General features: G+C 37.6%; 1 protein-coding gene across 1 annotated transcript; it reads left to right on the top strand.

Annotated features, from left to right (window-relative positions):
• Positions 1-931: 931 nt before the first annotated feature.
• Positions 932-15,975, top strand: ccdc150 (coiled-coil domain containing 150; the record flags this gene model as incomplete). Its single annotated transcript, XM_084127457.1, has 24 exons — positions 932-1,289; positions 2,580-2,746; positions 3,426-3,542; positions 3,940-4,069; positions 4,150-4,193; positions 4,265-4,357; positions 4,687-4,794; positions 5,088-5,212; positions 5,479-5,656; positions 6,594-6,662; positions 6,844-6,936; positions 7,005-7,088; positions 7,300-7,398; positions 9,389-9,454; positions 9,544-9,668; positions 10,025-10,097; positions 10,182-10,294; positions 10,955-11,072; positions 11,204-11,362; positions 11,472-11,540; positions 12,176-12,307; positions 13,498-13,584; positions 13,865-14,002; positions 15,262-15,975. 24 exons carry the CDS (start codon positions 932-934, stop codon positions 15,394-15,396), a joined length of 2,880 nt encoding a protein of 959 aa, XP_083983583.1. The 3' UTR covers positions 15,397-15,975.
• Between the last annotated feature and the right edge of the window lie 606 nt (positions 15,976-16,581).

The raw sequence follows: 16,581 nt of genomic DNA, 5'->3' as shown, positions 1-16,581 counted from the left end.
AAAAGTATGAACTTTTCAATCTAATAAACGAAAGGTTTGGCTTCTGGTGTACATTTTAAAAATCTGAAGTATCAATCGCTGCAAAATTATTGAACAAAACGCCCGTGTCCTTGAATCACAAACTACTGTGATTTTTTAAGAAACCACGTGACAAGACCGTTCTCTCAAAGAGTAGGACGAGCAGTAATTTACTCCAGAATAATGAATATTTAAAGCTACTAAAGTTGAAAACACCCAGTGAAGAGTAAAAATTGAACTATAATTGGTCAGGTCTGATGTTATGCACATTAAATTAGAACTTCCGGGCCACTACCTAATCAGCATTTGCCACTCTAGTTGTGTGTGTGTTTTCGCTATGGCGGGAGTTTAGAACCGAGCTCGAGAGGGAGCGGTCTCCACGGTAACCATCCATGCCGGAAGTGCCGGGCTCTCTAAAGGTAAGCAACAATAACAGATACAAATGAAATCTATTCCGCATTCAGTTAATATAAACGAACAGTTTATTTAAATTCTCGGAGTGTGACTAAAATGTAGACGTTTTGTTGAGAAGATTCGCCGATGTCACTTAACGCCGGAGCGTCTTTGTGCGTTTACACTGATTTAAATCCCATAATGCCATATTCTTTGAGAAGGGTTTTCAGCTAACCAACGACATTTAACGTTACATTAAATTATATAATGTATATTTACATGGTAACATTAAACAATGCGTCAATGCTATCTGTCTGCCTGCCTGTCTGTCTGTCTATCTATCTGTCCATCTGTCTATCTATCTATCTATCTATCTATCTATCTATCTATCTATCTATCTATCTGTCTATCTGTCTATCTATCTATCTATCTATCTATCTATCTATCTATCTGTCCATCTATCTATCTATCCTGTCTGTCCAATATCTATCTATCTATCTATCTATCTATCTATCTAGTAATGTCCAGGCCAGTGATCTGTCCTCTGACTGTGGGGGCCACGGCTCCTGAGTCTCTCTCCGTGTTACAGAGGCGTCTTCAGAAAGCGGAGGAGCAGACGGAGGAGTTGAGGAGGAGTCTGGGCTCTTTGGGAGCGTCTGCAGATCAGCTGCTCGTGAACTCTTCAAACTCCTCAAAGCGGCGTCCGGTCAGTCCTGTGAACATCCACGGGCCCCTGAGTGCCACAGGAGAAGGTTTGCTATGGAGGCAGAGTGAAACGCTCGTCGCACGCGTGTGCAGATTAGAAAGTGTTTTGCACACTCTGAAACTCACCATCTTCCGTCTGGAGATGAACAGAGAGCTCAATCCATCTCACACAGGTCAGCACGCCTAATGTATGAAAAAATAAATTATATATATATATATATATATATATATATATATATATATATATATACACACACACACTGACGACCAAAAAAAGTCACTTTTTGGATTTAAATTGGCAAATGCTTAAGAGTCTATGATTGGATCAGTATTACAGTGATGATTATGTTTCTAGCATGTTATATGTTTGGCAACAGTTCTTCTAACACTAACTGATGTGTGTGTAGCTTTTCATTTCTTATACCACCATGTAGGAAGAGACACATCATGGCCATATTCCAGGATGACAATGTCAAGATTCATCAGGCTCAAATTGTGTAATAATGTTTGGAAGAACCATATGAACAGGGTTTGAAACTTGTCTACAAATTTTTTAAGTTACCGGCCATTCAGAACTTCTATCAGCCAAAAAGTAAATAAATAAATGAACCAGATTAACCACGTTACAGCATATATATATATATATATATATATATATATATATATATATATATATATATATATATATATATATTTATAAATTATTCAAACAACATCTTGTCATCCAGCCATCTCCTCCCTTCCTCTTTCGTCCTCATCACCAAAAATGTGTTTTAGTTGGACAGATCAATACAGTACAAAGAACATCAAAAAATGTTAGGATGTCTTTCTGTTTACCAAATGCTTTTTAATATTCGCTATTGCTTCAATGCAAATGAACAACTGCGCCGTTATTTGTTGCGGAGTGACGGTCATGAGGAGACTTTACAGAGTGCTGGACTCTTGCACTGTCAATACAAGATCTCGACCAAAGATTGATGCACCTCTTGATGGAAATAACATCACATTTATTTCCATCAAGAGGAGCATCAATATTAGTCACTGCAATAATGTATGCAAACACACACACACAATGCTGGGTAGTAACTGTTCACATGTGATCAGATTCCAAAAATGATTGCACACACAGACCAGCCACTAGTCATGTGACTATCATTGAAAACTGAGACCCATAGCATTTGATCACTGGATTTATAGAAATCATTTCACTTTTAAAGAGTGATTTCTCAACATTGCAATATCAAATCAAACTCTTGCCTAACACATTCATTATTATTTGCATCATCACTCATTTAACCGCGTAACCATCCACCAATAGTCTATGGAATAATTTCAAAACTGAATTTGTGTGAGCAGTAATCCAGTAAGAGTGTGTGTGAGAGAGTGATTTTTGCACTTGTTTTGTCTGCATTCATCTGTGGGCCCTGCAGGCGACGAGTTTGTAATCTCCCCTTTGTGTGTAGCGCGATTAAGCGCCCTGCAGGAGCAGCACGAGGAGGAGCAGCGCTCTTCACACCGGGACCTGCTGCACGTACAGGACGAGCTGACGCAGGCCTGTGAGGAGAGGCAGGAGGCGCAGCGGGAGGTGCTCAGACTCAGAGAGGCGCTGGAGAATACCAGCTCCGCTAAAGTAAAATAGCTATGGGCTCATTCATTAATTAATGTCTACATGAAAATAGTTGTGCTTTTAATAATTAATTTATCACACAATAAAAAATGCTAAAATGTGTTAAAACAACGTTTTAGTTAATAGTTACCTGGTTATCTGGCGTTCAAAAATGTCTTATGTTCACCAAGCCTGCATTTATTTTATCAAAAATACAGTAATATTATGAAATATTATTACAATGTAAAATTGTAATATACAATTTTATACAAATATACAAAAATAACTGGTTTCTATTTTAATATGTTTTAAAATACAGCTTATTCCTATGATGGTAAAGCTGAATTTTCAGCATCATTACTCTAGTTTTCAGTGTCACATGATCCTTCAGAAATCAGTCTAATATGCTGATTTGATGCTCGATAAACATTTCTGATGTTATCAGTGTTAAAAGAATAGCATTTATTTGAAATCTTATTTGAAATCTTTTGTAACATTATAAATGTCTTTACTGTCACTTTTGATCAATTAAATGTGTCCTTGCTACATTTTAGTATTACCGTAATTTAAAAATGTACATCCATTATTTTTCTCCAGAATGTTTTCATATTTTTCTTGGTTGAACTGATTAATCTAAATAATGTCATAAATATGTTACTTTCAATCTCATTTGATAGTTCATGACCTCTGAATCTGTTCACAGAAGGAGGAGCAGATGGCGCAAGAGACCGCAGCACACTTGGTGGCTGAGCAATCCCACAATGCACTGCTGCTGAGAGTGAAGGAGATGGAGAGAGTGGTGGAGAGGGAGAGAGGCCAGGTAAACTGGAGGAAAGGACTAGAAAAGGTTCACAGTATATCCTCGTTTACTGCGATCTTACTTGCATATTTAAAAAAAAGACTTGTCTGATTGATAAATATACTTGGAGAAACTACAGTAGTCAACATTTGAAGTGGATCAAAACCTTTCATCAAACTTATTCATGAATTTTGAACAATACCTGTTCTTGTCTTAGGACAACTTTGGTGAACTTTTTTGATCCACTTCAAATGTTGACTACTGTAGAATATCTCTTTACACCAAGCAATGTTCAGAGCAACCAGCTAGAACACCATAGCAACACCTTAGCAACCATCCACAATACCCTGGATGTGTTTTATAGCCATAAAACGCTTAATTTAATCTTTCTATTCACTATTTGCTGGTGTCTTGTCAGGTAGAAGCTCTTAAAGTAGACTGCCACGCCTTACGTACTGACGGACAGGCAAACAGGGCGGAGCTAAAGAAGAGGGAGGAGCAAATCCTGTGCCTCGAGAAAGAGTGTCAGCAGCTCCGAGACCATTCCAGTCAGAAACACTGAATTATGGGACATTTAATCGTGGTTTATGCTACTGTATTGTGAAACTAAAATGTTGTTTCCTCTCAGGAGTGAAAGAGACTCTGATATCACAGCTGAGCAAAGAGATCAAGGTACGAGCACATGTGTGTTAGAGACACTGATGGCAGTAATGACACGTCTCATGATGTCCGTGTGTGTTTAGAGCGTGAAGACGGCTCTGCAGAAGCAGCAGCAGGACAACAGCAGACTCATCAGAGATGGACGAGACCTCAGAGCAGCTGCAGATCAAGTTCAGGTACACACACACACACACACACACACACACGGTTGTGTTCTCAATGGTTCTCAATTTTGTGTGGTGATTGTAATAGTCAAGCTCAAAAAAAGCACATAAAAAAGTACCATATAGTAGTGTGTATGATTTATTCGCTATATTCTTTAATCTTCTGAAGTGATTTGAATAATTTGTGTGGAAAACCGATTGAAATGTAGGTTTATATACATTTATTTAGCTTTGTTTAGCCAACAACATTGTTTTTATTGATTAACTTTCCTGTTCTGGTGTAAAAATCTTTGTGCATGTTATGAATAAAGGTTAAAAGTCATCCTCTCTCTTTCTCTCAGGTGTTGAATGAACAGTTAGAGGTTCAGTGTTCAGAGCTGAGCACTGCACTTCACTCATTAACACTGGAAAACACTCGACTACAGACAGAGTATCAGAGCAACATCAAGGTAGTTCAGTTCAGTGCCAGTTTTACTGATATTGGCATGGAAAACAATTGGATAATCTATTGCCAGTTTGTTTTCATCTTAGCTGCGAACAACCGAATTAGTGCATTAATAAGTGCAAAATAAGTTATATTTAACCAGTAAAATAACATTAGTTCAGTTTATACTCATTAAGAAGGATAAAAATGAAAATGAGTCAATATGGCAGTAATAGTAATACTGAACAAAAGTTTGCTGATAGTGATTATATTTGTCTCTCACACACACACACACACACACACACACTGTTTGTTCAGGCGGAGCGAGATCGTGTGTCTAAACACCTGAAGGAGCAGGATCTGCTTTTAGACACAGCCAGGAGGAACATCCAGGCTGAACTACAGGTCACGATATCAGAGAAACTCGTCCTGCAGAAAGAGCTGTGAGTTACACACACATTCACTACTACAAAACTAAAAACAGCAGGGAAAAGACGAACACATATATTTTGTTGCTGACGTCAAAAGCTGTATCCCAGGTTTTGATAACCATAACCATATTTTGGCTGAAATTCATCTTCAATTCAGTCAGATTAGGCAGATGGCAACATGTTGCATGAAATGCCATCATCTTTGAAAACCATGAACAAAACTACAAAAGATAAAAGAAAATATGACTGTAAACAAGCTGTTTTATTTGGTCTACAAGGGAGGCACTGAAGATGGATCATTCCGAGCTGCAGCAGAGCTCCACTGTTTCCCAGGTGACAGCTGTCAGTCATCAGCAGATGTTGGAACAGACCATTCAGAGGCTTCAGGGGGAGCTCAGTCGTGCTGGGAGAGATGGAGAGACCCTGAGAGAAGAGAGAGAGCACATGAAGAGTGAAGTGAGTTGAATTGTTTTGTTGGTGTCATTTCTCAGGCTGAAAGGAAAGGACACAAGCACTGATGTTTACATGGGTATGAATTAAACTGATAGTTCTGGCACTAAATTATAATTGGATGAGGCACATTTGAAGCCATAAGAACAAAAACAATAATCATAATAATTATGATTGTTATTATTTATTATTATTGTCATAAATATCACAATTATCATTATTATTTATATTATTATTGGTGGTGGTATTATTAGTAGTAGTATATATTGCTATTAATATTGTATTAATTATTATTATTACTATTATTTATTATTATTACTATTAATACTGTTGGTCGTGGTGGTAGTAGTAGTAGTAGTAGTACTAATATATTGTTGGCAAGGCAAGGCCTATTAATTTTATTAAATAAATGTATTTGTATTATTAATTATATTAACAATATTAATAATTAATTATATTAATAATAACTATGACAACAAAAACAATAATATTAATAATATTTTATTAATTATACTTGATCAAATATATATAGATAGATAGATAGATAGATAGATAGATATAGATATATACACACATTAGTAATTTATCATTATTTTAAGATTATAATTCATTTGATCATCAAAGTAGTAAATAATGTTTAATAGTTAATCATTAGAATAATTATAATACATTATATAATTTGTATATACAGTATACAAATAATAATAATAATAATTTATTTTTAATAATGCAGGATTATTATTAATAATACTTTTAATTATTCTAAATCTGCAATAAACCAATGTGGATGTGAATTATCTCCGTTATGATTTTTTTTTTTTTTACATTATGCTTGCTAACAACAGCAATGCTAACAGCTTGCTAACAGTACCTTTGAAAAAACTGTACCGCACAACCACTTGTGGCCCGTTGCTTTAATGAACTCTTAATTTCCAAATCTCAGATGAACTCTGCAATCTCTTTGCTGAAAAAAGAGAAGAACATTCTAGAAACACAGCTGTCAGATATCAAGGTACTGCTGACCAAATGTGAGGTCACTTCCAGTCTTTCTTTATCTCATTCAGGAGATCAAACTTTTTTTTTTCTCTTTGTTTGCTAGATACAGAATAGAGCTCATTTCACCTACTCTACAGATCAGGGTAATATTGCACCAGCTATTACCATAACATCATCTTCTCCCCTGTGATGGACAGGTGGAGCTGACCACAGTGAACTCAGCACTGCAGAAACAGAAGGAGGAGAACGAGGAGCTGATGGAGAGCCTGACAGTCATGGAGCATCAGCAGGTTTGAGATCAAAAGATCACAGACGCACGTCAAAAGAAAATGTGCATGTAACACTCTTTCTCTCCCAGGTAACTCACCGTCAGGTAGAACAGATGCTGTGGGACTTGACAGACAGCAAGAACAAACTGGCCTACGAGAAGGGCAAGTTGCAGGTCTGTGACACACACACACACACACACTTTGTATGTATATGGATTTATTTCACACATTTTGCACAGTGTGTCATACAATGATGCTCAAACAATCATATGATGAACACATACATTATATAAGCAAAAACACACACCAGGCTTCTAATAGACTGTGTGTGTGTGTGTGTGTGTGTGTGTGTGTGTGTGTGTGTGTGTGTGTGTGCGCGCACAGGCACGAGTGCAGCAGATGGCCGCTGAACTGAAGACATTGAAAGCAGACTGTAATGAACACTGTCAGACTAACACTAAACTGCAGTACAGTTACACACAGGTAAACACAAACACTCGTCTAACAAAACCACTGCTGTTTCACAAGCTCAGTGTGTCGCTCAGGTGTGTGACACCGTGTTTACACCAGACGCGAGCCGCAACAACAAAAAGCCACAAAAGCAGATAAAACACATTATAATCAGCGACGCTGTCTACACTGGATACGTTGCGACGCGATACGACAAAGCCCAGTTCTATTTGTGACGTAGTCCAAGCGCTCGCGCTACTTCTGAGACGAAGAACAAATAGATTTGCTAATTAAAACTCTCAGACTGCTCAATTAATAAAAGGCTCATATACTGTACTTCATCCTCATCCAAAAAGACTAATATTTATAAATATTATCTAAGCAGCAAACTTGCCTCATTTAAAAATCACCAAATACTGATTAACAGGTAACCCATATGGTACCGTTAAAATGTGACCGCTAGATTCCTGACATCAGAAAACAAAACATTATCATTTGACACATTTAAAAAAAAAAAGCAGAACAAAAGAAAAAACACAGTTAGATGATACCATCAATATACACTCACCTAAAGGATTATTAGGAACACCTGTTCAATTTCTCATTAATGCAATTATCTAATCAACCAATCACATGGCAGTTGCTTCAATGCATTTAGGGGTGTGGTCCTGGTCAAGACAATCTCCTGAACTCCGAACTGAATGTCAGAATGGGAAAGAAAGGTGATTTAAGCAATTTTGAGCGTGGCATGGTTGTTGGTGCCAGACGGGCCGGTCTGAGTATTTCACAATCTGCTCAGTTACTGGGATTTTCACGCACAACCATTTCTAGGGTTTACAAAGAATGGTGTGAAAAGGGAAAAACATCCAGTATGCGGCAGTCCTGTGGGCGAAAATGCCTTGTTGATGCTAGAGGTCAGAGGAGAATGGGCCGACTGATTCAAGCTGATAGAAGAGCAACTTTGACTGAAATAACCACTCATTACAACCGAGGTATGCAGCAAAGCATTTGTGAAGCCACAACACGCACAACCTTGAGGCGGATGGGCTACAACAGCAGAAGACCCCGCCGGGTACCACTCATCTCCACTACAAATAGGAAAAAGAGGCTACAATTTGCACGAACTCACCAAAATTGGACAGTTGAAGACTGGAAAAATGTTGCCTGGTCTGATGTGTCTCGATTTCTGTTGAGACATTCAGATGGTAGAGTCAGAATTTGGCGTAAACAGAATGAGAACATGGATCCATCATGCCTTGTTACCACTGTGCAGGCTGGTGGTGGTGGTGTAATGGTGTGGGGGATGTTTTCTTGGCACACTTTAGGCCCCTTAGTGCCAATTAGGCATCGTTTAAATGCCACGGCCTACCTGAGCATTGTTTCTGACCATGTCCATCCCTTTATGACCACCATGTACCCATCCTCTGATGGCTACTTACAGCAGGATAATGCACCATGTCACAAAGCTCGAATCATTTCAAATTGGTTTTTTGAACATGACAATGAGTTCACTGTACTAAAATGGCCCCCACAGTCACCAGATCTCAACCCAACTCCATCAACTGCAAGATGCTATCCTATCAATATGGGCCAACATTTATAAAGAATGCTTTCAGCACCTTGTTGAATCAATGCCACGTAGAATTAAGGCAGTTCTAAAGGCGAAAGGGGGTCAAACACAGTATTAGTATGGTGTTCCTAATAATCCTTTAGGTGAGTGTAAAACACATAAAACCGAAAGTAGGAATATGTGATGTGTATATCTCTATTATAAGTTTCTTAATATATATATATGACGGCCCACATTTAACAACATCCATTCTGTGTTCACAATCTTGGCTTGCCTAGTAATAAAAGTAATAAAAGCAGGACGTTTCAGTGCTTTAGAGTAGTAGAGTAGTTTTGTAGCAGTAGAGGCTGTTATTGAATCATGGAGCACTTAAAAGCTGCAAAATGGTGATATAAAAGAAAATTATGGCTAAAATTATATGTGGGCTGCTGAATTTAACACTCTCTTTCATAGATGCAGATAGAAAATCAGACACTGAAAGAGCAACTCGGTGCGCTACAGCAACAGCACAGAGACACAGTGAGTCTTTCTAAAGAACGAGAATTGAAAGCAATGAATTGCATTAACAAAAGATCACATTTTTATGACCGCGTGTGTGTGTTGAACAGAATGAAATAGCGCAGACTCTGGAGAGCGTCCTGTCGTCTCATGCTCGTCTGCAGCAGAACACACACACGCTGCATGCAGAGCTGAGAGAAAGAGCACAGGAACTGCACACACTCAGGAGAGAGAGGTGTGTGTTTGTGTGTGTGAGAAACTATAAGACGAGACACGTCTGATTAAAGGAAGGGGATCGTTGTTTATGTTGTGCTAGCCAATTATTGCAGCCGTCTTGCACTTGTGGCATGGATGCAGCATCACATAAGTTTTCAGTTTTTGAACTTTACAGCTCAAATAACACATTTTTGTATGAAACAATTAAATAAAGTGCTTTGACATTTATTCATTTCTGGGGAATGTCTTGCTGCATAGACTTCCATTATAAGTGCATTACTGTAAATATGATTGTTGTTTGTTTTTACTAAGTCAGTGTTTGTCTTTGGTAATCAGCAGTGTGTTTGCCTGTGTGTGTGTGTGTGTGTTTGTCAGACTGCAGGCTATAAAAGAGATTCAGAGGCTTGAAACTGAAGTAGAGAATCACAACGCAACCAATAATGAGAAGGTATAACGCACACAAACACACCGATGACCAAATAAATAAGAGATGTGATCAAAGCGTTTAAATGTTTTCACGGTCACGTTGAAGGGGGAGTCTTTGCGAAAAGCACTTGATGACAACAGGACACTTGCTCAGAGTTTAGAGCAGGCCTTACGGGAAAACCAAAACACACAGGAGAAACTAAACACCCTCGGCGAGAGGTGAGGGAATATATGTTTTATCAGCAATAAAACAATGTCACTTGACATTAGGATGTGTGTTATTCTGTACTTAGAGATGCAACGATATTATTAACAATTCTGGCCGATACTGATAAGCAGATAATTATGTTCATGTAATGGCCAATAATAAAGTTCTGTATTGTTTTATCTAAATAAAAAATAAAGATTAAAAACTTAAATTTGTATCAATTGCTACAAATTTAGGCATCACAACATTATGAAGTACAGTACGAAAAATGGATGGTAAAATAATTATTTTAAGATACACTTAATGACGTTAAAGATTAACTTTAAATGGCTGTTCATGCAATATAAATATGTAAAATTCAATATAACATCAATGTTAATTCTATATAATATATGTAAAAATAGTGTAAAAGAGTATGCACAATTAAATATCTAATACTGACTGATATAGAGGCAATATCAACTAATTAAAATGTAAAAATCTCTAATATTGGTCAATAATTGATATAGTGCAGATATCCTGCATCCCAATTTTTTTGCATTGATCTATATGTCTATTTGTGTCTGCTTATTTATGTATTTACCAGGATCCAGCTATGTTCAAATCAAAGGGACCCAGTTGTTGTTTTCCTCCATGTTTTCTTGAGTTCATATTATACATGATTGCATCAGCAGGGAGGCGGAGCTTAAAGAGGCAAGGGCAGAGATTCGTCGATTGACGGAATGTGTAGATTCCCTCAAGAACCGGCTCAACAGAGAAAAAGACTCTAGGAGGAAGTCAGCACAGAGGGTAATATTAAATACATGTTTTTATTCTTATGTAAATTAATTGTCTTGTGATGTAGTTTTCAATGTATAGCACTTTTAACTACTTACTTTACAAATAAGAATGACTCTGACTGACTCCTGTTTTCTATATAGCTGAAGAAGGCACTAAATGATGCATCAGCAAAGTCAGGTGACCTCTCACAAGCCAATCAGAAGCTACAAGAGAAGGTGTCTGAGCTGGAGAAGCTGGCGTCTCGGTTGAATCAGTATCTGGACAACAGAACAGCTCTGAACCACTCTCTGAGAATCAAGGTGTGTCACTTTACCCATGGTTCACCTCACATCTGTGCTGGATACAAGCTCTCTCACTGTAATACCAACATAAACACAGTTCATTGCATCGTCTTGCTTCTCCCAACAGGATTTGGAAGCAGAAATTGAAAGTCTTGAAGAAGCTAAGGATGAATATAAGAGGAGGAGTTATGAGCAGGTGTGCATCCAAACTGTTTCAAAAGTTTGCATTTCAGGCCCCCAAAACCCCCTTGTCGTGTAAATGAACGGCCAAAATGCATACTCTCTGTTTTTGGATGAAAATGGTGTCGTGTAAACGGCCCTTCATTTCTCAAATGTTCGCCTCCATGTCACAATGCACTTTTTTTGCTCTATAAATTAATGGAACGAATAACTTTATATTTTTTATCATGCATTTCACTGTGTATTATTCTGAGCATAAAAATGAACACAATTTAATTATTAAATGTAATTAAAAATTAAGATATATTTAGAGTGATTTTGAATCTAATACTTTTATTTTAGCTTGTTATTCATAATTAGCATGATTATTCATAGTTCTCATGAAAAAAAAATACATTTATGTATAATGCATAATAGACTCCAACCATAATTGTCTTGATAGATATTTATCGTTTAAGGCAGAGACTTTATTACACCAGCACTGCTTTAATATTTTAAAAAGCTTAAAAAGTTTGCTTAAAAGTTGTATTTCTAAATGCATCCCCTTTAAAGCACAGCTGCTAAAAAATATAACCTTACTTACTTACCGTCCTGTCCTGACCCATCTTTACTAAAGATGTCCTCTCACAGTTTGGCATGTGTGTGTTTCAGTCTCAGTGTCTGCTGCAGATGCGCTCTGAGATGGTTACTCTCCAGTCTGAGCTGCAGTGTCTGTCCTCCACACAGCAGGGGGAGCTACAGGCCGAAAGAGATCTCAATCACACCCTACAGGAGCAATGTCAGGTCAGCGCTCTCTTTTTCACCTCAAGGCCCCGATTTACTCACAACGTTCTTCTTCGCTCTTCGCTTTGGGGTAAAAAGTAGTTTGTAATACGTGAGCAGCGATATACTGTTAGCGAACGTCCAGATGCTGTTCACACTGCGTTTAGATGATTTTGTAAATATGTGCTGCACACTTTCCTCTCAATAACAAAATAAACACAACATAAATGACAGCGGTGTGAAAACGGGGACCTAGAGGGACTGAACAGAAGAAATGAACCGGAGAAGATTTCCACATCAAAGAGGGCGGAGCCTCTGTGCACACCTACCTATTACATCATCGCCACTGACCAATGGTAGTTCAAAGGTGTTCACCAGCCAGAGCAAACTTTTCCAGAACTTTTGTTGAACTTTGTTTGGGCCTGAATTTGTTCAGAATTACGTCACACCAAGTTCGTTCTTTGATATCGCTTGTGGTGAAAATTAAGCTTTTAATGTTGTTTATATGTCTATGTGGTGTTTTTAATATGCTTTAAGACAAACCATGTGCAAATTCATAAGTCAACACCATTGCTGAGTATTTTCTCCTTAAAACTGCAGTGAACCAAAGACGCGGTTTAGTTCGCTGGTGTTTCTGACCTCACAAACTACCTTGTAACCAATCAGGTCAACGAGTGGATCTCTGAGCTGGTGTGAGTGAGTGGAGGCGGGGCTCATTTGCATATTCGTAGAACCGCATATACTAAATGAGGCAAGGGTGTAGAGTTACATTCAAGAAAAAAAAATGTTTAAATGTGTCATTTTGGTGATCAAAGATGAGTTTTAAGGTATAAAATGATTGACTACAGGGGGAATTTAATTATACCGGGGCCTTTAAGCATGTGGTACTGTCTCAAATTGTGCTCTCAGTCCGCGTGGTTCATGTGATACTACTTCACGTGTTCACTTGGTGGATCAGGAGCCATAAATACTCCTTTCTTCTTTCATCTTTTTTTTATCGTTTTCTGTTTGCCTTGTGATTCACTCTCCATGTCTCTGATTTTCCTTCCTCTGTGCAGTCTCAGCAAGCTACTGTTCCCTTCTTCTTCCTGTCTGTTACTCCCTTCAGGGCATCAATACTGCAAGACCAACAAAGTGCTGGATAAATGCCAGTGTGTGAATAAGTGATCAGGGGTTTTGTGCTGAATGGTGCTGTTAATGTGTTTGTACAGCACCTGGAAGAGAGTTTGAAATGGCTCCGGGACGAGAGGGATGAGGCAGAACTGAGAATCCGGGAAGTTTGTCTGGAGTCACAGCAGGTAAACGAACCCCATTTGCAACCATTTATACATCAGCAATAATAATAGGGACATATGAAGTAAGCCAACTGAATCTGAATGCTGTGGTGTTTCCAGTAATGATCATCTATCCCTTTTTCCAAAGTCTTGAAATTATTGCTCAAAACCAAGTCAGAATTTAAATTGCCGCCTCCTCCTCTGCTGATCACAGCCAGTGTTGAAATCATGCGAGCTCTCCAGAGGATGGACATTTCTTTTGCCTTTGCCTTTGATTTGATTGCTCTGTTTCTCTGTTCCTCAGATCACAGAGAACATGGTTGAGGACCACAGAGGACTCCGCTCGGGATCGGAGAGCTTTAACTGCGAGGATGAGCCACAGAAACTCGGGGAAAGCTTATGGAGGACGGGGAAAGACGGCACACTGTCCACTCCTGCTCAGGTAGCAAATGAGACACATAAATTTAACCATTTTATATTATATTTGTTGAAAATCCATTTATAAGGGTCCTAGTGATCCATGTGTGATCAACTGTCCAGTCAAAAAATGACTTATTAAATGATTATTTTGATGATACATTTTACTACATTTGTGTGCATGGATTAACTTTTATTCAGCAAGGATGCATTCAATTGATCATACGCGACAGTAAAGACATTTATGTTGTTAAAAATATTTATATTTTAAATAAATGCTGTTCTTTTGAACTTTCTATTTATCAAAGAATCCTGAAAAGATTTATCACACTTTCCACAAATATATGAAGCAGCACAACTGTTTTCAACATTGATAATAATCAGAAATGTTTCAAATCATCATATTAGAATGATTTCTGAAGGATCATGTGACACTGAAGACTGGAGTAATGATGCTGAAAATACAGCTTTTATCACAGGAATAAATTACATTTTAAAATATATGTGACCCTGGACCACAAAACCAGTCACATGGGTAAATTTTTTGAAATTGAGATTTATACATATAAATAATAAATAAGCTACCCATTGATGTGTGGTTTGTTAGGATATGACAATATTTGTCCGAGATACAACTATTGAAAATCTGGAATCTGAGGGTGCAAAAAAATCGAAACATTGAGAAAATCGCCTTTAAAGTTGTTCATTTATGTTTGCGATTGTGCTGCATTCACTCACAAAAATAAATGTATATATTTACGGTAGGAAATTTACAAAATATCCTCATGGAACATGATCTTTACTTAATATCCTAATGATTTTTGGCATAAAAGAAAAATCGATAATTTTGACCCATACAATGTATTGTTGGCTATTGCCACAAATATACCCATGCTACTTGTGACTGGTTTTGTGATCCAGGGTCACATATTAAAATAGCAAATAGTTACCTTAAATTGTAAATATATTTTACAATATTATTATTTTTTTTACTGTATTTTTGATCACATAAATGCAGCCTTGGAGAACATGTTTTAAACAGTAGTGTAAATTAAATATACATTTAAGTAATATATATCTCTTTATAAATGTGTGTGTGTGTGTGTGTGTGTGTGTGTGTGCGTGTGTGTGTGCGTGTGCGCGTGTGTTTGTGTACACAGTACATATATTTATATCTCACAATTTGGTCCCGACCTCGTCTCTGGTCCTGAGGGTGATTATTTTACCTCAAATGTCAGGTTTGTGTGTTTTATTCCTGACCTGAAGGTTGTACTTTGTTATTAGACCCACGTTTGCTTTTATGACCCTAAACTGGAGCCCTGGGCCTCAGCATTACAGCGCTGGGAGATGAAGAAGGAGCTGGGAAGCATCGCCGGCAGTTCCAAACACACAAGACGCGTACGCACACTGACCAGCTGATAACAGCCTCCAGGGGTCATGAAGAAGTGCATCAACAACTCATAGATCATGGAGAAATGAAAGCAGAAATGAAAGATCTACAGTTGCTGTGTTTGTATATGCTGGGAAATATCAAGCATGTTTAACAAATTCATTGAAATATATATTAATGCTTTTGTCATTACTTGAACATAAAAAGTGCACTTGCAAAAATACATTATGTGTGGATGTAGAAAGACAGAGAGTTTTGACAACCAGAAAAAGATCGTCATGCTGCTCATAAAATAAAAAACAGAGCCACAAATGACCTAATTACTCACAAATGACTCATGTTAAACATGTTATTTCCCTGCAGCCCGCAACAATGTTAATCCATCACAATAATACAAGGTCAAACTCCTACACCTGCAAAGTGCAAAAATAACTACAAGTGTAAATGAAGGCTTGCTGTTAGAAAGGGGCAACCTGTTTTGTATGTGTATATTTTGGTATTATATTTATATAATAGTTTTTATTGCTATATCACTTTTTGTAATGTCAATAAAGCCGCTTGAATCTGAAAAGACAATACTGTAATAAAATTATTATATTTACACGTGTGTGTGTGTGTATATATATGTACCCCCCCCCCCCCCCCCCCAAAAAAAATGGTTTTAAGTCAGTTATTTATATCTTTTGCCGTAGTGTGTCAGTAGGAAATATCAGTTTACATTTCCAAACATTCTTTTTTCCATGAATTGTAATAATCCAGTGAGATTTCTGTATGCACAAGGAATCTGACAACAGCCAGGATGATCTGATCTCACCATCATCGAGTCTGTCTGTGATTACATGAAGAAACAGAAAAAACTGAGACAGACTAAATCCAGAAGAACTGTGGGAACGTCTCCAAGATGCTTGAAGAAACCTATATTAACATGCTTAAGACTTTTGCACAGTACTGTATATATATATCATTATATATTATATAATTGTGTAATTCAGTGCTCAAAATTCTCATTTTATTTAGTTAAGCACAAACTGAACAGCTCCGATCTGTACAACCACTGGCCTTTTTTAAACCCCGCCCACCACTTATATGTCAGCCAACCAGCACACATAAAAGGCAAAAGAGCATACGTACTCTGATTGGCTCAAAAACGTGGGCTGCTCCTCTGGTTCTTATTCACTGTTTACAGTCTAGTGCTGTTACAGTATGGAAGCTTG

The sequence above is a fragment of the Abramis brama genome, assembly GCF_963993115.1.
Source record: "Abramis brama genome assembly, chromosome: 10".
Classification (NCBI taxonomy): domain Eukaryota; kingdom Metazoa; phylum Chordata; class Actinopteri; order Cypriniformes; family Leuciscidae; genus Abramis; species Abramis brama.
Note: the sequence above shows the minus strand (reverse complement) of the source record. Positions and strands in the feature narration are given on the sequence as shown.